Source organism: Delphinus delphis, chromosome 10 (genome assembly GCF_949987515.2).
Source record: "Delphinus delphis chromosome 10, mDelDel1.2, whole genome shotgun sequence".
Classification (NCBI taxonomy): Eukaryota; Metazoa; Chordata; class Mammalia; order Artiodactyla; family Delphinidae; genus Delphinus; species Delphinus delphis.
The window spans coordinates 96,137,871-96,162,057 of NC_082692.2; the positions used below are offsets into that span (position 1 = coordinate 96,137,871).

General features: G+C 38.0%; 1 protein-coding gene across 1 annotated transcript in view; it reads right to left on the reverse strand.

Moving 5' to 3' along the window:
• Positions 1-24,187, reverse strand: part of RAD18 (RAD18 E3 ubiquitin protein ligase) — a 113,365-nt gene that overhangs the window by 59,041 nt on the left and 30,137 nt on the right. The window contains exons 5-7 of the mRNA XM_060022964.1: positions 15,749-16,086; positions 11,730-11,829; positions 6,780-6,964 (exon numbers count right to left, since the gene is read on the reverse strand). Coding sequence (XP_059878947.1) covers positions 6,780-6,964; positions 11,730-11,829; positions 15,749-16,086 — 623 coding nt within the window. The remainder of the gene's footprint in view (positions 1-6,779; positions 6,965-11,729; positions 11,830-15,748; positions 16,087-24,187) is intronic.

The following is a 24,187-nucleotide window of genomic DNA, read 5'->3' on the forward strand; positions in this document are numbered from 1 at the left end:
GAACCAATTTTAAATAAAAGACATAGATTCAAAATAGGTTCAAAACAAAGAACGGAAAGCAATGTATCCTGTAAATACCAATGAAAAGAAATCTGAAATAGCTATATTAATATGAGGTGCAAGAGACTCCAGAGCAATGAATGTTATCAGGGACAAAGAGGGAAATTACAGAAAGCGGTCAAGTCACCAAGAAGACTTAACAATCTTAATGTGTTTGCACCTAAAACAGAAATCAAAAATACATACATGAACAAGGACTTCTGTTTCCAAACAAGATGGCCTAGACTCATGTCTCTTCTCATTTCTCATAATCTTACCTGCAAAGCATAACTACAAACCCTGGATATAACAGACAAGGTTAAGAGAATTCTGAGAAGTGGAAGGAGGAAAATGGACTGGCTAAGGACCTCAGAATTTGAGGAACAACACTGCGGTACGTTCCCCGGGTTTTCTTTTTATCTTCACAATATCCCAGACTCGTCTCTGGTGAAGCCTGCAATCCAGAACCACCAACACTCACAGAAGAAAGAAAAAAAAAGTCTCAAGGAAAATCTATTTTAAGCAAAGGTCAGTGAAAGGGAGAGATCAGAAACCTTTCTGACAATATCAGACCTACTCCAGCTAAACACTGATGATGCTCCCAGCCTGCCACACAAACTTCCCCCCACACTTAGTTAATTTAAAGATCTGTAAAATTAAAACACAGGTACTATATTTACTGAAAGAACTCTGCATATAATCTGCAGTTCAAACCCATGTTGTTCAAGGGTCAACTGTATATATCTTTAAAGCAGTTTACATGATATATCTGTTACTAATTTCTCATACTTAGAAGAGGAAACTAAATAACGACAATAAAAATTGTAAACAAAGGGCTTCCCTGGTGGCACAGTGGTTAAGAATCTGCCTGCCAATGCAGGGGACATGGATTCGAGCCCTGGCCCAGGAAGATCTCACATGCTACAGAGCAACTGAGCCCGCGAGCCACAACTACTGAAGCCCGTGCGCCTAGAGCCCATGCTCTGCAACAAGAGAAGCCACTGCAATGAGAAGCCCGTGCACTGTAACGAAGAGTAGCCCCCACTCACCACAACTAGAGAAAGCCCGCACGCAGCAACGAAAACCCAACACAGCCAAAAATAAAAACACATAAATAAATAAATTTATTTTTTTAATTGGAAACAAAGTGAAACAAATGAACTGTCACTATATTACTTCAAATAACATAACCACAATAAAGGGAAAAAAAAATTTATGAACACAGTAAATGACTATGTACCCTTAGTGCAGGTGATGGGGGAGGGGAAAGGGAAGACTGGGTAGAGAGAACTAAAAAAAAATCTGGAATTCTTTCTCTGGTTGCAGAAAGGTGTAGTAGTACAGATGAAGCAATTCTGAAACGATTTTAGATATATTACAGAACTGAACAAATTAGTAAACGTGCTGATGCTACTAAGAGGGAAGATTCTCCCTGTCGAAAAAGGGAAATACAAATATGAAATAGAGAAAGGTAAAGAAGACCTCTGTGGGGCTGGATTGAAAGTAAAGGTATTGGTATGTTCTCATGATTTCTAATATGTATAAGTGGATTTACATGCATACATATACATGTAGTATACAGGCATACATGCATGTGTATGTATACACATATCCATGTATGCATATGTATACGTGTGTATATATTCCTCAGCTCCACCTGCTGGAAGAGTCTAGAAGCAAAGGTACCAGGTAGCAATGAGCATAGCTGGTAGCCTTATCTTGTTTTCCCCCCAAAAGAACCAAAGCTTCTCAGGGAAATGGCTGATTCCAGGGCTGGGACAGGGAATCACTACCTTGTTACGCTAGAAATAAGGAAATGGTAAAAAATAATAATGATAATAATGAAACTATGGCATGAGGACCAAGGATCAGCATGGAGAAGCTCCCACTGGCCAAATCTAGAAACATAAACACCAAAATAATTAAGGATGGAAATAAGCTATAAATCTGTGAATCCATATTGATAATAGACAAATTAAATACAAGAAAGGAAGGCTCCTGTTTTCAGAACCATGGCAGGTGTCAACTGGCAAATGTGGAAGGAAGGCTAAAATTAGAAAATCAACATGTGCAACTACACAGAAAAAACTAGTTCAGGTAAAAATTACCAAAGAATGCTAAATACAGGCGTGAGATTTTAATGAGGTATAGAATATTTAGATGGTATGAAAGTGTCTCTCTACAGATTGCTTACTAGGAGTAATGAGGAAACTACACAGTGAAGAAATCGACAAGGTGATCAAACCTGCCATCACAAATGAAGGGCACAAAGATGTCAAATACCTCTAGAGGTGATATTCTGAGAAGGACAAAACATCACTTATATAGTATTCTGGCCACGAATGCACAACCTGAACATAATTATAAGGAAACATAGGACAAAGCCAAAATGAGGAATATTCTATTTGGGGAAAAAACCCAACAACAACAAAGACTGTATTCTTTTAAAATGCCAATGTCAATGTCATAGAAGACAAAGAAAGGCTGAGGAATTGTTCCAGACTGAAAGAGACTGAGAGGATATTACAACTAAATTTAATAATGTGATCCAAAACTGGATCATGTAATGGAGGGGGGAAAAAAATCCATAAAGGCCATTATGGGGTCAACTGCTGAAACTGGAATAGAGATGATAGATTAAAGAATTATTTAACAAAGATGAATTTACTAAAGTTGATAACTGTACTGCAGCAATAAAAGAGAATATCTCTTTTCTTAGGAAATACACAATAAAGTATTCAGGAGACAAGATTATACGCCTTATTCTCAGATAGTTTAAGAAAAATATATGTGTATATAAAGATGTACACACACACAAACACATATACATTAATAAAGAGAGAGAAACAGTAATTCACAAACCAAATGGGGGAAAATGTTAACAGGTGAATCTGTATAAACGGTACATATGTGTTCTTTATGATAATGTTTCAACCTTCCCATAAGTTCAAGATTATTTCCAAATAAAGGTTTTTTTTTTTAAAGAATGCAAAGCTAAGACTTTTTCAGACAAATAAAAGTGGAAAGAACTTGTCTCAACACATGTGCACTACAAGAAACATTAAATGAAGATTTTCAAACCAAAAGAAAATGACATCAGATGGAAACCTGGATCTAAGCAAAGAAATAATGAATACTATAAATGGTGAATGTGTAGGCACATAGAGACTTTCCTTTTCAATTTTTAAAATTTCTTTAAAGGAAAATTGACAGTTTAAAGCAAAAATGGTAACAAAGTATTATGAGGTTTATAACACATAGAAGAAAAATCTATGACAATAAAACCAAGGATGGAAAGGGTAAGGTCCTTATGTTAAACACGTAGTACAATAATATCTGAAGGTAGACTGTGATAAGTTTAAGATGCACGTGGTAAACTCTAGAACAACTGCTAAAAGAAATTAAACAGAGGTACAGCTAATGAGCCAACAGTGGAGATAGAATAGAGAACTAAAAAATAATCTAAAAGAAAGCAAGAAAAGAACAAAGAATGGACAGGACAAAGAGAAAATAAAGAGCAAGATGGTAGATTTAAACCCAACCAAATAGATTAAATGAAAAAGTTTTAAAGTCTACAATTTAATGGTATATCTTGCCAAATTAAGTTTAAAAAGCAAATCCAAACCACATACTGCTTACCAAAAAACACAGTTTAAATATAATGACACAGTATGTTTAAAGAAAAAAGTGAAATAAGATTATTATTTATGGAATATTACCAGAGACTAAAACAAATATGTCATAATAGTGAATAGGTTAATTCATCAAGAAGACATAACAATACTAAATGCACATACACCTCATTACTGAGATTCAAAATGTAAAGAAAACAGAGCACACTGAAAGGAAAAATTAAAAATCCACAAATACCCTTGGAGATGTCAATAATCCTCTCAGTACTGATAGAATCAGTAAACACAGCGCAAATAAGGATGTAGAATACTGGAACATACTACCTAGCAACTTTACATAACTAACACTACAGATCACTGAACAAAAAAACCCCAAATTTTCAAGTGCTTAAGGAACACTCACCAAGGAAGACCTAATGCTGAGTTATAAAACAAGTCTCAATAAAGGTAGAAGGTCCGAAATCATACAGAACTACTTCAATGGAATCAAATTAGAAGTGATTTTAAAAAAAGATATCTGGGAAATATTCAAATATTTGGAAATTGAAAACACTTCCAAATAACCCATGGGTAAAAGAGATCACAACAAAAATTAGAAAATATTTTAACTGAATGAAAAGGAAAATACCAGAGAAATGAAAGCACATGGCTACATAAAAATCTATAAGCCCATGTTTATAGTAGCTTTATCCAGAATAGCCAAAAATTGGAGACAAGCCCAGTTGCCTATTAACAGTCATTTAGTCATCATTTCAGCCAAAATCTAGAACATTTCCTTCACCCCCACAAATTCTTCTTCCCCACTGCAGTAAATTCCCTCCCCCTTACCCTCAGGCCCTGGGACATACTGATCTCTTCTATGTCCCTATAGTTTTGCCTTTTCCAAAATGCTAAATAAATGGACTTTTAAAATTATACAGTGCGTTGTCTTTTGTATCTGGCTTCTTTCACTTAGCACAATGCTTTTGAGATTTATCCATGTTGTTGCACTTATCAGCAGTTCATTTTTATTGCTAAGCTGTGTTCCACTGTATGGCTGTACCACAATTTGTATACCCATTCACATATAAATAGACAATCTCAATAAACAACAAAGCTGGAGGAACTACATTACCAGACAGCAAGATCTATTACAAATTACTCATAAACTAATTAAGACAGTGCACTACTGGCACAAGGATAAATAAATGACCCAATGGAACAAAACAATGTCCAGACCCACACATATACGGTTAGCTGATTCTCAACCAAGCTGCACCAACAATTCAATGCGTAAAGGATGGCTTTTCAATAAATGGTGTGACATCAATCAGCTATCCATATGGAAACAACAAAAGAATCTCGCCCCTTACCTCGCAACGTATGCTAAAACCAATTCCAGATAAACTGTAGATTGAAAGGTAGAAGCAAAAAGAATAATGCTCTTAGAAGAAAACATGATCTTACGGTAGGCAAAGACAAAAAAGTACTAACCGATGGGAAAATGCAATGAACTGGATATAAAATTTAAAACTTCTACCTCTCAAATGAAGCCATTAAGAGAGGGAAAAGATGAAATTAAAGGCGAAACATACATACACCCAGCAAGATGTGTATCCAGAAAAATTCACGTACCCCCACAAGTAAATCAGGAAACAACAGATCCACAGCACAGAAAAATCGGGCACAAGACTTAAATGGGTATTTCACCAAAGAGAATATCCAGGTGGCCAATAACAATATAAAAATATGCTGAACACTACAAGCCATTAGGGAAACAAAAATTAAAACCATAATGAGACACTACTGTGGACCCACCAGAATGGCCAAAACGGAAAATTGACAATATTGATGTTGTTAAGGATGTGGAAAAACTGGAATCTTGTACCCTCCTGATGAGAGCATACATTGGCACTGAGTTTCTGCCTGTACCCACGAAAGCTGAACATCTGCCAAAACATAATTTGGGGGATAGGCATACGCATCCCCCAAACACGTGTGCCTACGAGCACCAAGAGACCTGCAAAAGGTTACTCACAGCAGCATTATTCTTAAAAGCCAAAGAGAGGAAAAATCCAGACGTCCATCAGCCACCGAATGGACAGTGTAATATATTTATATAATAGAATACGCTACAGCAACAAAAAATTTTTAAAAATCACAACTGTACACAAAAATATGGATAAACCTTATAAACATAATGTAAAAAAAATGAAATCAGACTGAGAAGAATGCATAAGCTACTTATTATTTCATTTATATAAAGATAAAATATAGGCAAAAATAGGCAAATGAATAGATGGTTTGAGAAGTCAAGAAGGTGGTCATCTGTGAGAATGAAGGTAGTAGTGATTGGGAGGGGGCTTCTGTGATGCTGGTACTGATCTGAGTAGTGGTTACAAAGGCACTTTCCCTTTGCTTTGTGATAATTCACTGAACAATATATTTATAATTTGTGTAAGTTCCTATTTGCATATTATACTTTAGTTTTTTTTTAATTAGGTAATTCCATCCATATGCTAATAACTGAAAGAACTCCAAAATTTGTGTGTGGTTAAATGGAAAGAACAAACTATTAAGCAGTATGTATGTAAAATTAACATTTTTATAACAATAATGATCAAGGATATATTTTTGTGCATAACAATCTTAATAATCTAATGGTAACATTTATTCAATGCTGACTACTTGCTAAGGTACTATGCTAGGACTTTACATGCATTTTATCATTTATTCTGCGCAAAAACACTATGAAGTAGGTAGTATTATAACTCTTACTTTATGGGGGAGAAAACCGAGGTCAGATATAATAAGTAATTTGCCCATAGTCACCCAGTCATAAAGTTGCAAAACTAGGATTATAGGCCACGGTCTCTAGATCAACCTTCATATTCATGAGAAGCTGGCAGCAGTGGTTGCCTCTAAGAAGGGAAGGGGGACGGAGAGACGGGCTGAGAGAAAGGCTGGCTTATCACAGGACACTCTAGGTACCTTCAGAAGGAGTACATTTGCATACCTTACCTATTATCAAAAATGTATTAAAAATTTTTTCTGTGCTTTACAACCACTAAGCCACATAAAACTGCTTTATCCAGAGGATAAACACAACTCATTGTTTAATCACTTTACCTGATTTAGGATGCAAAGCATCACACTGGGCATTGTACATGTGTACAAATTCTTGGTGCCTTTTAATGAGCTGTTGTTTGTTTCCTTGAACAGATAATCCATGCTGTTTTAGCTTTTTCTTTAAATCTCTATCTGAGAGCAAGTTATATACAGTTTTAGGCAGTGGCTTCCTCTTGTGAACAGAGCTGAAAAGGGAGAAAAGAGATCACTGAGGTTTACTGTGAATTATCCAATGCTTTTCACGTAAAACAGTAATTTACCTTCTGACTCAATACCAAGGCGACTGGGAGAATAGCAGAACCATTAAGACAAAAAAGGAAAGAGAAAAAGGATTAAATTTACAAATAAAGTTGACAGTATTTTTCTGACAGTGATGCACCTAAAGTGGCAGTGGGACATTCCGATAGAGGGGTCTAGGTGGCAGCCAAAACTTAGACAAAGTTAGTTTAGGTCTCAGAGAGGCCTGGCCTAAAGATGCAGACCTGGGACTCATACAGAAGGCTTGTGGACTAAATGCTATGAGAAATTAGGGTCATACTTACGTGAACTTATTCACTACCTCTTCAAAGCATGCTTTTCCTAAAATCTGCCCATGGTTTCCACACAAATCTCTATAAAACCAGCTATCTCATATGCTTAGAGTACAAATGCTATTGCGGGTCAGGCTATGGATTTAAGAATATCATCATATATAGCTTCTTTAAAAACATTTCTGACGCATAACCAAACATGCCCGCTTAGGCCCAAGGCAATCATTTTGCAAAAGCACTGGATGAAATAAAAGAAGACTTGTTGGGATGGTTAGCTTTACCCAACTCATTCCACCAATGGAAAAAGAATTCAGACAGTTGATGGGTAGGTAGTATTTATGGGATCATCTTCAAAAGAACACAACTGAAAACAACAGCAAGAAACACAGCACTGTTTTTTTTCCTCCAACTTCAATTAATTATATTAACAAATATATAAGGCATTAAGAAGTGTACTGGCAAAATCCCCACCTGGCTCTTCACTGTATTTACATAACGAATACAATGATAAGCACTAAGCTACAATTTTAAATATGACAAAGCTCTATCGAATGACTTTCTTATACTCCCTCTAAACACCAATTAAGAAACATTATTTCTTTAAATAGAATATGTAGAAGTCAAGCTACCTAAGGGTATCAATGACTTGAGACAATTATTTAAACAGGAATCCAGAGTGAATTTTAATCTATTTAATCTGATTATACCTGGTTCTCTAAGTACATCACCTGGCTCAACACTATAGCAATAAGGTGCTTAATAAACATGTATTCAAGGTAGTCACTACAACTGCAATCATTTTTAGATGAAATATCAAAACTTCAGGTAAGAATTAATAGGAACTTGAAAGCAATAGGTTTATCCAGAAAAACAAGATTTTACAAAAGACTTGCATATAACTAGCTGGCACAAGGCCATGCTGCTCAAACTTGAGTGCATCTCAGAACCACCTGGAGAGCTTATTTAAAATGCAGTTCTCAGTCGCATGGCCACACCACCCACCAATTCTGACTCAGCTCTTTAAGTGGAAACCTAAAATCTCTATTAACAAGGTTTCACGTGGAAATCTAATGCAAATGGTCCAGAGGCCACACTGAGAGGGAGAGAATACAGTTGAATACAGAGTGAAAACAACCAAACATTTCTCTATTACCCAACAGTACCATTCCCTGGCTAGGTTATTTCTTTTATGCTCTATCAATATGGTCTAAAAGCCAGAAATAATTATATAACTGCAGAAAGACCTGTAAACCCTCAACAGATTACATTTTTCTGAAAATTACTCTTCTTATAATGACAGACAGCCTATTGGACTCTACAACACTGATAAGATTATGGTTAAATAAAATCACAGAAGGTAGCAAGAGCTGAAAAACCTTTTGTAGGAGTTTATACAAGAACACTGTGAGGGAATTCAGTAAGTCTGTACCTAAAACATTTTTTTAATTTTATTAGGATAGATGATAAAACTTACGACTGTGAATTTCTAATGGAAAACTCTACTGTTCACTGGCATTTACAATGAAAAGCACCAGCAGAAATCAACAATTTCTGTCATGAATTTTAAAATACGAAGCCTGATAAATGTTTCCCAAAACATGAAAATGCTACTTTACCTTTCTTCCATGATTTGGTGAAACAGTAATGCATTTAATGGTCCTAAGAATCTGAGGACCTCAAAAGGAAGAGTATCCTTTGAATCAACTCTGATATGAATCTACACGGAATGGGTGAAGGGCTGTATCCAAATTAAAGAAGTGGCCTGTTGGGGTGTTGTGGAGAAAATTTTTTAAATGTCAGAAATTCTTTTATGTGACCAGACCCCAGGACGAGGATGTAACTAAAGAGAAAGGTGGTTCAATGTCTCCCTAAGTTTATCTTCACAAACACTAGCTTTGCAAGATGAGTTGTAAGGACAAAAAGGTTTTAAGGTCAAATAAATTTAGGAATTACTGGATTAAACAAAATCCAACAATTATGTTTGACGAAGGAATTCTCAGAGACTTCAATACACTAACTTACACAGTGACTCTTTCCCTAAGAGAGAGAGAAAGAGGGAGTGAATGCAGTGCTTCTAAATTGCGCTACAGAGTAATCGGCAGGATTATAGAATTCCACAGAGCCTGTTTGGAACCACTACTGGAATTTGAACTTAATTACACACAGAGGAGTACGTCTTTGGATAAACTGACAGAGCTAAGTGTGTTAGAAGAAATACAATGGATGCATCTAGAGAAAGAGCAGTCCAAGCAAGATTATCAGTGCTGATTCCTTACTCTTCAAGGAGAAAATGCCCAGCTCCTATATTCCCAACTCACTCTTCAGGAAAAAACATTTCTAAGGAGAAAGGCAGGTCATTAGATTCTCACGGCTTATGAGAAATAATCCTCGTGATGATCCAGCTTTATTCCAAATCTCGACTAACTAGGCAACCTAAAAATCTAAATTTTATTCTCGTCAACAAACGTACCCACTAGGAGTGAGTACTGGGCACGCAGGACCGCACAGGCATCTGTCGCAGGGACCTGTGGAGGGATCTTGGGGCCTGAAGGCCACTGTGGATACGAGGCAGGGACGCAGAGGGAGGTCAGAGAGAGGAGCACAGTCCCCAAGCCCTCCACCTCCACTTTAATGGAACAGGGCCAATTTTCTCTGTTTTATATGTTATGGTTCACTGTGCGTTTTCGCTTGAAGAAAAGGTCCTGCTCGGGGAAAGAAGTTAACTATCAAGCTAAGAACACGACAGTAAGAACTGGCAACTGGTGCCCCCTGCTGTAAACTAATAAAGCATCACTGTGCTTTATATGTTAACTTTTGTAAATTATAACAGAGTTCGTCCCTCGGAACCTGCATTCACTCCAGACTTACTCATAAAATCTAGTGACAGCATTTTAGCTTTACTCACAAAAGAACAATAAAATAGTCCTGTCTTAGCAGCACGGTTTCTGGCACTCTTCCAAGTTCTTCCAAACAGACCAAACATAAGAGCCAATCATTCTGTTCATTCCCACCTCCCGGATACGATTAATTTCTTCAATTTCCGCCCTCTCCTTTCCAGATCTCAGAATTATCACCTATTCTCTCCCTCTTCCATCCTGTTTCAGAGGAAGGGTTCCTTCTGCATGTCAAGGATAACTTCATTACTGGACTTTTGATCTCTTGTTCTTTATATCACCTGCTCTCTCCCTGGAGATAGCAGGAGGCTAAAGGCTTATATAATTTTGCTATTTTAAAAAATAAAATGTTCCCTGATCTTGCTCCTTAATCCTTCCCCAAACTACCATCTCATCTGTCCTCTTCCCTTTATCACCAGACTCATGTAATTTGCAGCTTCTGCTTCCTTATTATCTTCATTATCACTGATTCTTTAACACCCTACAGATTAACTTTGACTACAATTTGATTCCTAACTTACAACTTACATGTGTAATAACAACAGTGGCCTAGTTTAATAAACTACTGTGATTTTGATGTACAAGGCGAGGCAGAATAGTGTGAGTTTAGGTGCAGATACTGGGTTGACAACTTAGTTATCTCACCTGGGTAGCTGGCTGGGACACACACTCTCTCTCTCTCTCTCTCTCTCTCTCTCTCTCTCTCTCTCTCTCTTTCTCTCTCTCTCTTTCTCTATTTCAAACACACCCTTTTGAGTCTGCCCCACAGACAAACTATACAACTGCAAGCTTCTATAGATGCAGTAACAGAGAAAACCACTGCCTTCAAAATGCAAGCCTACTGGTTGCATCCTTCCAGAACAAAAGGGTGTTAAGAGCAGAGAATTTGACTTTCATTCACCATTGATTCACCAGTGCTTTGTAGAATGTCTGGCACATGGTTATGTGCTTAATAAGTATTTGTTGAATGAATAAGTGATTCCATATTTTCTAAAAAAACAAAAAAAGGCAAAAAAACATACCATTTTGTACCTTTTTTCTTTTTAATTTTTACTGGAGTACAGTTGATTTACAATGTTGTGTTACTTTCAGGTGCCTTTTGTACCTTTTACTGTCATGTGTATATAGTATGTCATATGTATATAGTAATTAACTATTCAGAATTTTTGAAAAAGCTAGATTTTACAAATTTAAACTTCTGAGCTTCCTAAGAACCAAAAACAGATTTGATGTGTTCTATATTCAGAGGCTAACCTTGCTTTCTTGGGCCAACGGCTTTATGGTAGTTCTAAAATTCTAAGAGAAGAAAACAAGTTTAAAAACAACTGAATTCTAAATCACTGGTTTCTTGTTAAGTCAAATTTTATTAGCATATAATAAAGTTAATTATATCTGGCAAGGTGGGAGTTGAGGAAAGAACAAGGAGAGAGAATGGACAAGGAGAGCCAGTGGAGCTGGCTCAAATTTTATAAACCACAGGAGGCAACAAGCTAAAGTAGCTCAACGGTTATGCTTAACTTTCTTACCTTCTGAGGCTTTCTTTCTTCTCTTCACGTGATAAACAGCTGTCTAAGTGCTTGTTAATGTGATTTTCTGGAATATGAACCCCACAAACAGGACAATCCACTGTATTTTTCAAAAAGAGAAAGAGATTTTATTATTTGTGGAAAGAGCAAAAATAATATAACCCAGCACCTTTCAGCAACTAAGATAAAAAAAGGAATCCAACCTTAACATGCACTTGGAAAAGCAGAAGAGAAAAAGGACACCTCAGGGCAGCAGGAGTAGAATAGACTGCTTACTGGGTAAGGGCTACATTGTGGAAAGTCACATAATTAGAATCCTGGGCCTAGAGGAAGAGACTGCGAAGAAGTTTGGAAATCTGTTTTTTAGAAAATGCTTTAGTTAACTCTTTTCTAACAAGGCGTGACGAAGCTATAAAACTAATATTAAGTTTTCCCGTCTTAGGACCCATTCATCTTTAGCACCGAAGCAATCTTAACCACCTGAGTAAGATATACCTGCCACAGGAGGAAGGTGCGGTGAGGGTATGTACAGCTAGGAGGCATGTGGGATCTTAGTTCCCTGACCAGGGATTGAACCCGGACCCTCGGCAGTGAGAGCACAGAGTCCTAACCACTGGACCACCAGGGAAGTCCCAGCATTTTTTTTTTAACTGAAGTAGAGTTGATTCGCAATGTTGTGTTAGTTTCTTGTGTACAACAAAGTGATTCACTTATACATATATAAATACATATATCTATTCTTTTTCATATTTTTCATTATGGTTTATTACAGGATATTGAATATAGTTCCCCGTGCTATATAGTAGGACCTTGTCGTTTACCTATTTTATATACAGCAGCTTGTATCTGCTAATCCCACACTCCTAATTTATCCCCCTCCCACTCCCTTCCCCCTTGGTAAACATAATTTTATTTTCTAAGTCTGTGAGTCGGTTTCTGTTTCGTAGATATGTTCGTGTCGTATTTTAGATTTCACATATAAGTGATATCATATGGTATTTGTCTTTCTCTTTCTGACTTGCTTTGCTTAGTATGATAATCTCTAGGTCTATACCTGTTGCTGCAAATGGTATTCTTTCATTCTTTTTTATTGCGGAGTAATATTCCATTGTATATATGCACCACATCTTCTTTATCCATTCATCTGTCAATGAACATTTAGGCTGTTTCAATGTCTTGGCTATTGTAAATAGTGCTGCTATGAACATAGGGGTGCATGTATCTTTTCGAATTATAGTTTTGTCTGGATATATGCCCAGGAGTGGGATTGTTGGATCATATGGTAACCCTATTTTGAGTTATTAAAGGAACCTCCATACCGTTTTCCTCAGTGGCTGCACCAATTTACATTTCTACCAACAATGTAGCAGTGTTCCCTCTTCTCCACACCCTCTCCAGCATTTGTTATTTGTAGCCTTTTTGATGGCCATCTGACCAGTGTGAGGTGGTACCTCATTGTAGTTTTGATTTGCATTTCACTACTAATTAGCAATGTTGAGCATCTTTTCATGTGCCTGTTGGCCATCTGTATGTCTTCTTTGGAGAAATGTCTGTTTAGGTCTTCTGTCCATTTTTTGATTGGGTTTTGTTTTTTCATTATTGAGCTGCATGAGCTGTTCGTATACTTTGAAATTAAGCCCTTGTCAGTCACATCATTTGCAAAAATTTTCTCCCATTCCATAGGTTGTCTTTTTGCTTTGTTTATGGTTTCCTTTGCTGTACAAAAGCTTTTAGGTTTGATTAGGCCCCGTTTGTTTATTTTTGCTTTCATTTTATTTTGGGCCGCACCAGGCAGCTTGTGGGATCTTAGCTCCCCAACCAGGGATTGAACCCAGGCCCTCAGCAGTGGAAGCTCTGTGTCCTAATAATTGGACTGCCAGGAAATTCCCCTATTTTTGCTTTTATTTCTATTGCCTTGGGAGACTAACCTAAGAAAATACTGGTATGATTTATGTCAGAGAATGTTTTGCCTGTGTTCTCTTCTAAAAGTTTCATGGTGTCATGTCTTATATTTAAATCTTTAAGCCATTTTGAATTTATTTTTGTGTATGGTGTGAGGGTGTGTTCTAACTTCATTGACTTACATGCGGCTGTCTAGCTTTCCCAACACCACTTGCTGAAGACACTGTCTTTTCTCCATTTTATATTCCTGTTTCCTTTGTTGACGATTAATTGAGACTGTCAGCATTTTTAAGCAATAAACTTTTTTTTTTTTTTTTTGTGGTACGCGGGCCTCTCACTGTTGTGGCCTCTCCCGTTGCGGAGCACAGGCTCCGGATGCGCAGGCCCAGCAGCCATGGCCCACGGGCCCAGCCGCTCCGCGGCATGTGGGATCTTCCCGGACCGGGGCACGAACCCGCGTCCCCTGCATCGGCAGGCGGACTCCCAACCACTGCGCCACCAGGGAAGCCCCAATAAACCATTTTTTAATCAAGGTGTGTATATTGTTTTTGTAGACATAATGCTATGGCACACTTAACAGACTACAGTATAGTGTAAATATAACTTTTATATGCACTGGGAAACAAAAAAATTCATGACTCACTTTATTGTGATATTTGCTTTACTGCAGTGGTTTGGAACCAAACCCGCAATTTCTTTGAGGTATGCCTATACAAGTGTAGTGTTAAAAAGTGGAAACACAATCATTCTGAAACTGTTTGATGGAGTTAAGGGGCCTGTGGAGGTATCTCAGGGCCTAGAGGCCACCATGGCTAACAGGCAGGGATGCAGGGGGAGCTCACATGGAGAGCACAATCCCCAGACCCTCCAAATCCACTCTAATGGGGCAAGGCCGATTTTATCCACTTTGTATGCTATGGTTCACTGCAAGATTTCGCTTGGAAAAAAGGTTCTGCTACAGGGAAAATGTTATCAACTTAAAAACATATAATAAGAAGTGGCAATTAATAAAAAAAAATTGAAAAAGATAAGATATCCTAGGAAATGTAAGTAAAAAATTCACATAGCCATATGAAATTTAAACACTTGAGTACTAATAAACTAATTTCAACCTAAGTTTAGTAACCACTAACAGCCCTGCACTGTGTGTGGTATGGGCGTACCAAAAATATCTAAGACAGAATTTCTACCTAAAAGGTGCTCTGAACTCCACTGGCAAGAAGACATGGAAACAAGAGAATAAACAAGCTGACCTAGTCATCAAAAAGTTAAGCCAACTATACACAAAACAGTCCAGAAAACAAGTGCTGTAGTACTTTAGTAATGTGAGAAATCAATACTATGTAACATAACCAAAGAATGGTTAGACCTGGATAGAGTCTGGAAAGGTGGAACAGGGTTGGCAGACATTTTTAGCAAAGGGGCAGGTAGTAAAGATTTTAGGCTTTGGGGGCCAGATGGTCTCTGTCACAGCCAATAAACCATGGCAGGTAGCATGAAAGCAGCCATAGACAACAGGTAAACAAATGGACGTGGCTGTGTTCCAGTGAAGCCTTGTTTACAAAAACGGGTGACAAGCCAAATCTGGCCTGCACGTTGCACTCTTCCGATGCCCGAGTGTTTTCTAGGAATAGTGGGGAGATCAGCTTGGCTATGGCAGAAGGATTTTGAGAGGGAGAGGTGAGAAATAAGGTCAGACAGCTAAGGGAGTGGTCAAACTGTCTAGGGCTATAAATGCCACTCAGAACAGCTTGGAAGTGTTCAAGTGCTGATATCTTAAGATAAAATGAGCTCTTTAAGGTTAAACTGGAACTGATATAAAGGATGAGGGGGGAATGAAAAGCTGAAAAGCAGAAAGGTACGTCATACGTGAAGTACGAACTAATTAAAACAGCTTCACTTTTCCAGCCATCAGCCTGAATTCCTATTCTATGAGGCAGAAAGAGAACACATCTGGAAGCACTGCCTACATCCATCTCTGAGGCTGTTACAAGATGAAAGTGGGTCTGCCCTTTCCCATTCCTTCCCCCTCAAAAATGCTGCTTATATATTATGTCATGTGGGATGAGAAGATTTCTCTTAAGTAAGAAAACAAACATGTGAAAATAATTTCCTACCTTTAGTAACTTCTTTCAAGGCCGATGTAGAGGGTGTCTCAGGAACACTAGCCTCTGAGAAACCCGGAGCTGACTTTTCTACGGAAGGTGTCCCTCTGGTCTTTGCAGAAGAGCTCAGCTCTTTTTGAGGGCTGAATTTGCTTTCATTCTCTTTTATCAGCAACTCTGACACAGAACCACCAGCTTCTCTAATCAAGAAGTTCTCCATTAGCCTGCTTTCTTGCTTTAATGAACGTCTGAAGGCTACAGAAGTGTGCACTTTGGCAGCAAGGTTCTTTGAAGAGGAGGAAGCAGAAGAGATGCGTGGTGACTCTAAGGCAAACTGCAACAGATGATTCCTTGAAGCAAAGAAAACAAAACAGTTCATTAAGACCTCAACTTCTGTATACATAATAACCTAACTGACATAAGCTGTGCTCTCAACACTTGTTTCTACGAAATACAGAACTTACTCTACAATGACAACAAAACCAGTGTTTCTTCTAGACTAAACTACAAAGCAATAAATCTGATTTTAAAAGCAGTTCATCTGTCTATAAAAGATAATGGGAGGACTTCAGATTCTGGTCACAAAGAATAGCTCATATGAGACTTACTCTCCAGCCATAAATAATTTTAAATCTAAACAGAACATATAAAACTGTCTGTAAGCATGGACTATAGTCAACACGGTGGAAGGAACAGAGATTAGAGCTCTGGGCAAAGATCACTAGGACTGGAGGGACAGGGTGCTGGGCAGGGAGGAGCCACAGAATACCCTAAAAGTCTGCTGAGAAATGCTCATCAATTCCTGATCATCTCCAGGGCTGGAGAAGCATAAGACGAAGCCATAGGAGGCCCGGCAGGAAGCAGATGCTGGGAAGCTGAGATTCTAAAGGTCAATGCTGGAAAGCTGTTAGAGTTTGAGCCCAGCCAAAGCTGAGAGATTTTGGTAAAGACCCTAGACGTTCAGCTGAAACCCTACAAAGGCCAGGGAAGGACCACACTCTAGAAATAGAAACAAAAGTGAAATAGACCAAATCTAACAAAAAACTAATCCAAACCTTGACAGAATGAAAGTGAAGAGCTAGTAATTTAACTGCATGTCAGAACAAAATTCAACATTTTTCAAAGGAAGGTAATTCACAGCCTCTATAACATTACATCCACATTCAACAAACATTTAAAAATTACTAGACATGCAGAGAAATTAGCTACTAATCAAGAGATAAAATAGTCATTAGAAGCAGATCCAGGTGATCCGAGTGGCATTAGAAGAACTTCAAAAGAAATATGATTGAGACATGATGAATAAAGAAAAAAGAAGAAAATAATAGACAAATGAATTTTTAAAATTCTATGCTGTAAGAGGGAATTAAAACCCATCCCAAAAAAGGATAAAACAAAGAAAATGAAACCTAGGCACATGATAATCAAACTGCTGAAAAATGAAAGAATAAAGAGAAAATCTTGTAAACAACCAGAGAAATCTTGTAAACAACCAAACAACCTTGTAAACTACCCCTAAGGCACAGTTCTCCAACCTTGGCACTATTGACACTGTGAGTCAAATAATTTTTTGCTCTAAGAGACTGTTCTGTGCCTTGTAGGAATATCAATAGCATTAACACCCCTGCCCCAGGTTGGGACAACCAAAACATAAACAGATATCACCAAATGTTCCCTGGGGGAAGAGGTAAAGAGAAAGCAAAATCAGTCTCAGTTAAGAACCATGGCTCTAGGGAAATAACAGTAAGAAATATCATTGACTTGTCAACAAAACCTATGGAAGCAAGAAGATAACAGAATGACATCTTAAAAGTACAGGAGGGCTTCCCTGGTAGCACAGTGGTTAAGAATCTGCCTGCCAATGCAGGGGACACGGGTTCGAACTCTGGTCGGGGAAGGTCTTACATGCCGCGGAGCAACTAAGCCCGTGCGCCACAACTACTGAGCCTGCGCTCTAGAGCCCTCAAGCCACAACTACTGACCCCACATGCCACAACTACTGAAGCCTGTGCGCCGAGAGCCTGTGCTCCTCAACAGGAGAAGCCACCGCAATGAGAAGCCCGCGCACCACAACAAAGAGTAGCCCCCACTCGCCATAACTAGAGAAAGCCCGCGTGCAGCAACAAAGACCCAATGCAGGCAAAAATAAATAAATAAATAAATTTATTTTAAAATTTAGTTTTCAAAAAGTACAGGAAAAAAAACACAGATGAATTCTATTCCCATTGAAAATATTCTTCCAAAATGAAAGCAAAATACATTCTTAAGCCAACAAATGCTAAGAGAATTCCTCACCAAGAGACAAGAATTACTACAAGAACTGTTCTTCAGCTTAAGGAAAATAATCGTAGAAGTAAGCACAAAAAAATGTCAGCAAGGCTTGAGAAGAGGTAAATATGTGGTTAAATTCAAGAGTATTGACTTTTAAAGAGCACTAGCAATGGCTTGTGGAATTCATAACATACGTGGAAGTAAAATAACTCTAACATAGCAAAAAAGAGACATTAAGATAATGTAAAAATATTATAAAATTCTTGCATTGTTCAGGACATGATAAAAGTACTAATTTATGGTTAGTACTATAATACGTTAAGGATGTATTTTGCAATTTGTTCAGTAAAAACTAAAAAGAGCAACACTAAGAAGTATAATGCCAAAACTTGAGATAAAATAGTCAAAAAAAGGACAGGAAAGGAATAATTTTTTAAAAAGAACAAATGGACAAAGAAGAAACAGAGAGCAAGTAATCTATTAAATGTAATGGATACAGACTCCAGTTAAAACACAAAGCTTATCAGACTGGATTAAAATATAAGATGCAACTATATACTGTTTAAAAGAAAACACTTTAAATATAAAGACCCAGGAAGATTGGGGAAAAAACGGTGGGAAAAGATGTACCATGCAAACACTAACCAAAAGAAAACTGGTGTGGTAATACAGTGAGTCTTTTTAATAAATGGGGCTGGAGCAAATGAATATCTGCTGAGAAAAAAATGAATCCTGACGCTTGCCTCCATCATACCTAAAAATTAACTTGAATAGGTTCATAGGCCTACCTATAAAAGCTAAAACCACAATTCTAAGAAAACATATGAAAAAATCTTTATGACCTGAGGTAGGCAAAGATTTCTTAGGCAGGATTAAAAAAAAGTTATAATCATTTTATAAAAAAGAGAAAGAGACACAGAAAGAGACAGAAAGAAAGAAAAACAGAGAGACAATAGACTGGACTTCAAAATTAAAATGTCTGTTCATCAAACGACACCCTTAGAAAATGAAAAGGCAAGCTACAGACAGGAAGGAAAATATATTTGACCAAAATACATAAAGAACCACTAATCAATAAGAAAAAGACAAACAATGCAATTTTTAAAAATTGGCTAAGAAACCAGGACACTTCACCAAAGATAAAAAGAAGAGTCAATAAGCACATGAAAAGGTACACTAGTCATCAGGAAATGTAAATTAAACCACCATGAGTTACCATTTCACACCCAATAGAATACTTACAAATAAAAGGACTAACAGTACCAAATATTAACCAGGATGTGGAGCAACTGAAATTCACTGTGGTCCAATCCAACTGGAAAACTGTTTGCCAACTCCTTATAAAGTTCAATATACATCTGCCCTATAAGCCTGCAATTCCATTCCTGGATATATACCCAAAGAATGAAAGTAGATGCCTACCCAAAGACTGCACACAAATGTTCACAGGAGCTTTTACAATACTAGCCATAAACTGGAAACAATTCAAATTCATCAACAGAGGTATAGATGAGCACACTGTGCGTATTCATACAATGGATACTATTCAGCAGTAAAAAAGAAAATACCGACACAAGCAATAACATAGGCAAATAACAGAAATATTATGTGAAGCAAAAGAAAAGAATAAACGTATACTATATGATTCCACTTACATGAACTTTAAGAACAATCTATGATGATAGAAACCCAAATGGTCTATGGGGGTGGGACTGACTAGAAGCAGAATAAAGAAGTCATGGTATGGAAATGTTCTGTATCTTGACTATGATGGTAATGACACAGATGTATGATTTTCAAAATTCAATGATCAAAATTCAAACTTACTGTATGTATTTCATTATATGTAAATTTTACCACAGTTTTAAAAAATCAAGAAATAGTAAAAATAAAAATAGTAACAATAATTTTTTAAAATCTCACTGAGACACTAATGAGAAAGGCTACAACTAGAAAGACCAGGAATAGCAACTGTTGGTGAGGCTATGGAGCAACTGGAACTCTCATACTTCACGGTAGAAATGTAATTGTTTTAACCATTTTGAAACTAGCTTTAAAGATACCAGCAAATAAATGAATGCCTAGTCTCTGACCGAGCAACTACACTTCTAGATATATGCCAAAAGAAATACATGCCAAAAGATATGTACCAGAATGTTCACAGCAGTAGTATTCATAATAGACAAAAACCAGAAACAGCCCAAGTGTCTATCAATATGGAAACAGGGAAAAAATAATCCATATACTATCACTTGAATTCAAAAGATTCAGAAAAAGACCAAATGCTTACCACAACGACATACTTTTTTACTGAATTTCCCTTTCTCTGTTGGCCTGAAGTCAATAAAACTACTCTATTAACACTCATACCACCTCGGGGTTAGTTACTTCACTGGGCAGGAAATAATACAAAAAGAAAAAAGCAGTAAATATCTTATTCTGCTTTACAGTTTTACAGAAATCCACAAAAACTCTATTTACAACAAGATATCCTGCTTTATATTATATTTAATTGCCAGTCATCTGAATGCTTTGATTGTTTTAAATATGTCCTTAGACTAATAGGCATATCTACTATTTTCAACATTACTATTAAATATTTTTAAATGAATAATCAGGGTTGAGAGAGGGTGAGTAGATGTGTAGAAGATCAAGAATGTCCATAAGCTGATAAATGTTTAAGGAAGGTGATGTGTACCTGAGGGTCATTACACCATGTTCTCTATTTTTATATATATTTGAACTTTTCCACAATAAAAAGTTTGAAAGTGAATAAATAAAAGCTACAGCGGGAGAAAGGTTAAAAAAAAATTCAGGATCTTCATCTTTGCGAGGAAAGAGAAATAAAGTAAAAGTAGAGAACCACAATCATTAAGTCTCTTTTTCTTCTAGGATGTGGATTTGGTGCAAAGAAGGTTCTGAGAAAAGCTTTCTTCTCGTTATGACAAAGTAAAAGACACACTCTCCAACTAATGGATAAAACTATCACTGATAAATCACTTCCATGCTGCTACACAAGTATACCTTTTCAGCTAAGTGTCTACCCTAGAGATAACTCCTTTTTGCTTTTATTCACAATTGAGACGAATTTTAGTCTTCCAATTTGATCTCTTACTTCAACACATGCCAATAAAGAACGTGGCAGACAGTTGCACCACTGCAATAATAAAATTATGCCCCATGCTAAAATTAAAATTCATTAACTTCTTCAGGTGCCTGCTAATCTCAGCAGTGGAAATATAATAGAGAACAAAATAGTTTCTATCCTCATGAAGTTTATACTATAGTAAGGGAAGAGAGAATAGACACCCACAACATATGTGAAAATTACTATGAAAAAAAGGAAGCCGATGAAGCCATGAATTCGGAGAGGATAAGCTTGATACTCTTTACAGGATGGTCACAGAAGACTTCACTGAGAAGATGCCTATGAAAAACACAGCCCAAGAAAGTAGAGGATTAAACTGTGTGGACATCTAGGGAAACACTTTCACTTAGAAATAACAGTAAGCAGAGTCTCTAAGGTCAGAGTGTGATTAACATGCTTGAGAAACAGGGAGAAGGCCAGTGTGACTGGAGCGAATCGACCTGGGGGAGAGAAGCAGGCAAGGAAGTCAGGGAGCCTACTCTGAAGGGCCCAGAGGACTGCCATTGAGACGACTTGGGGTTCTGCTCCAAATGAGATAGGAAACCACATCTGAGCGACATGCAGTATGACCTACTTTTTATTTTCAAGGATCAGTTTGCTTGCTGCCCTCAGAAGGACTGTAAGGGGACAAAAGCAGAGGTAAGGCCACTAAGAAGTAATCACCGTATCTGGGCTGACGCTGGCTTGAATAGGATTGGCATAGTGAGGGAAAGTTGTCAGATTCTGGAAGGAGAGCAGAGATAGAACCAATGGGACTTACTGATGGAATGACAGACTAAGTGTGAAAGAGTGGGGTCAAGGATGACCCCAAGGTTTTTTGGCCTTGAGGGAGAGAGGTGGGAGCTGCCATTTGCTGACGTGAGCGAGACTGTGGGAGCAGCAGATTGGGAGTGGGGCCTGGGGAGCAGCAGAGGGAATCAGTTTAGTTCTGGTTTTAAGGGGTCCAAGCAGAGGTGAGATAAGCAGTTGGATATGTGACGATGATGTCCTGGAGAGAGATCTAGCTGATATATAAATCTGCAAGCCATGAACGTACAACTGGTATTTAAAACCATGAGACTGTTTACGGCAATTCACATACCTTAAAAATGAGCTGTGTGAAAATATTAATTCAAAAATTGATACTCAGACTGAATTGCTAATTTTTCCTTCACTTTCCATCACTCCTGTATATTAAAGTGAGTTGGCATTATAACGCCTAACAGCATTCCTCACAGACATTCAAATTGGATGAATTATGGACTTTCAGAATAACTGTGACAATAAAATACAGGAAAATCTTCCCCATTTGTTAACTATACAATAACTTTACCTCTTCAGAATGTGGCTAAGAATCAAAAGTGAAAACAGGCCTCTGGGTAGACATGGGCAGTCATAAAATCCATGCAATCAAGTCCATGGACTTTGGCAACTAGTAAATGTCCCTGAAAATATCTGTTCTAATCTGGAACATGCAAACGGCAGTCTAGGACCATTTGGTCAAACAGGCAGAGGCCCACCAAAGCACAAGGTCTCATTAGCTCCTTAGGGCATGCACATATGTATAACAGGGCACCACAATATAAATAGATAAAATACATAGATAGTAATGCTAGGAATCTTTTCTTAGGTTCCTTTGTTCCAGATACAGTACTATGCTATATATCTTTTAATATATCTCTTCATTTCTAATCCTTACAATTCCTCAAAGTGTCAACAATATTATTCCCATTGTTCAGATGTGGAATAGAAGCCAAAAAGGATTAATATCTTGATCACACTCATATCAAAACTAGTAGCGTCAAGACTGGAACCTAATTCTGCCTGAACCCAAACCCAGTATGCTTTAAACTATACCATAAGGAAAGGTGAAATTATACTCCACATACTCTTGTGAGATGCTAAGGGAATTATCCATTATCATCTGTTTAAATTTATTTATTTATTTATTCATTCATTCATTTATTGGCTGCATTGGGTCTTCATTGCTGCACGCGAGCTTTCTCTAGTTGCGGCGAGAGGGGGCTACTCTTCGTTGTGGTGCACGGGCTTCTCATTTCAGTGGCTCCTCCTGTTGTGGAACACGGACTCCAGGCACACGGGCTTCAGTAGTTGTGGCACGTGGGCTCAACAGTTGTGGCTCGCGGGCTCTAGAGCACAGGCTCAGTAGTTGTGGCACACGGGCTTAGTTGCTCCGTGGCATGTGGGATCTTCCCAGACCAGGGCTCGAACCCGTGTCCCCTGCACTGGCAGGTGGATTCTTAACCACTGTGCCACCAGGGATGTCCCTGTTTAAATTTTTAAACTTGGAAAAAGTACCTGGAGAAAAATTCATACCTTGATGGTGGATAAACCAAAGCAATAAATAATGCTCTATACTCTCAATTTCTAAAAAAATATAATATACATGTAGACTGGCTGCTATGCAAAAATACAAAAACAACATTTTCTTGCTTAGGTCAAGAATGATATTCCAGGGACTTCCTTGGTGGCGCAGTGGTCAAGAATCCGCCTGCCAAAGCAGGGACATGGGTTTGAGCCCTGGTCCGGGAAGATGCCACAGAGCAACTAAGCCCATACGCCACAACTACCGAGACTGTGCTCTAGAGCCCGCACTGCACGCCTAGAGCCCATGCTCTGCAACAAGAGAAGCCACCACGGTAAGAAGCCCGCGCACCATACGAAGAGTAGCCCCTGCTCACTGCAAGTAGAGAAAGCCCGCACACAGCAACGAAGACCCAACGCAGCCAAAAATAAATAAATAAATTCATTTAAAATAAAAAAAGAATGATGTTCCACTTGGACAACAATATTCTAAATAAATTTTGTCCAATACAACAGTTTCTTAAGAACATTATTTCAAATAAAAATGAGTCAAGGGGGGCTTCCCTGGTGGCACAGTGGTTGAGAGTCCGCCTGCCGATGCAGGGGATGCGGATTCGTGCCCCGGTCCGGGAGGATCCCACATGCCGTGGAGCGGCTGCACCCGTGGGCCGTGGCCGCTGGGCCTGCGCGTCCGGAGCCTGTTGCTCTGTGGCGGGAGAGGCCACAGC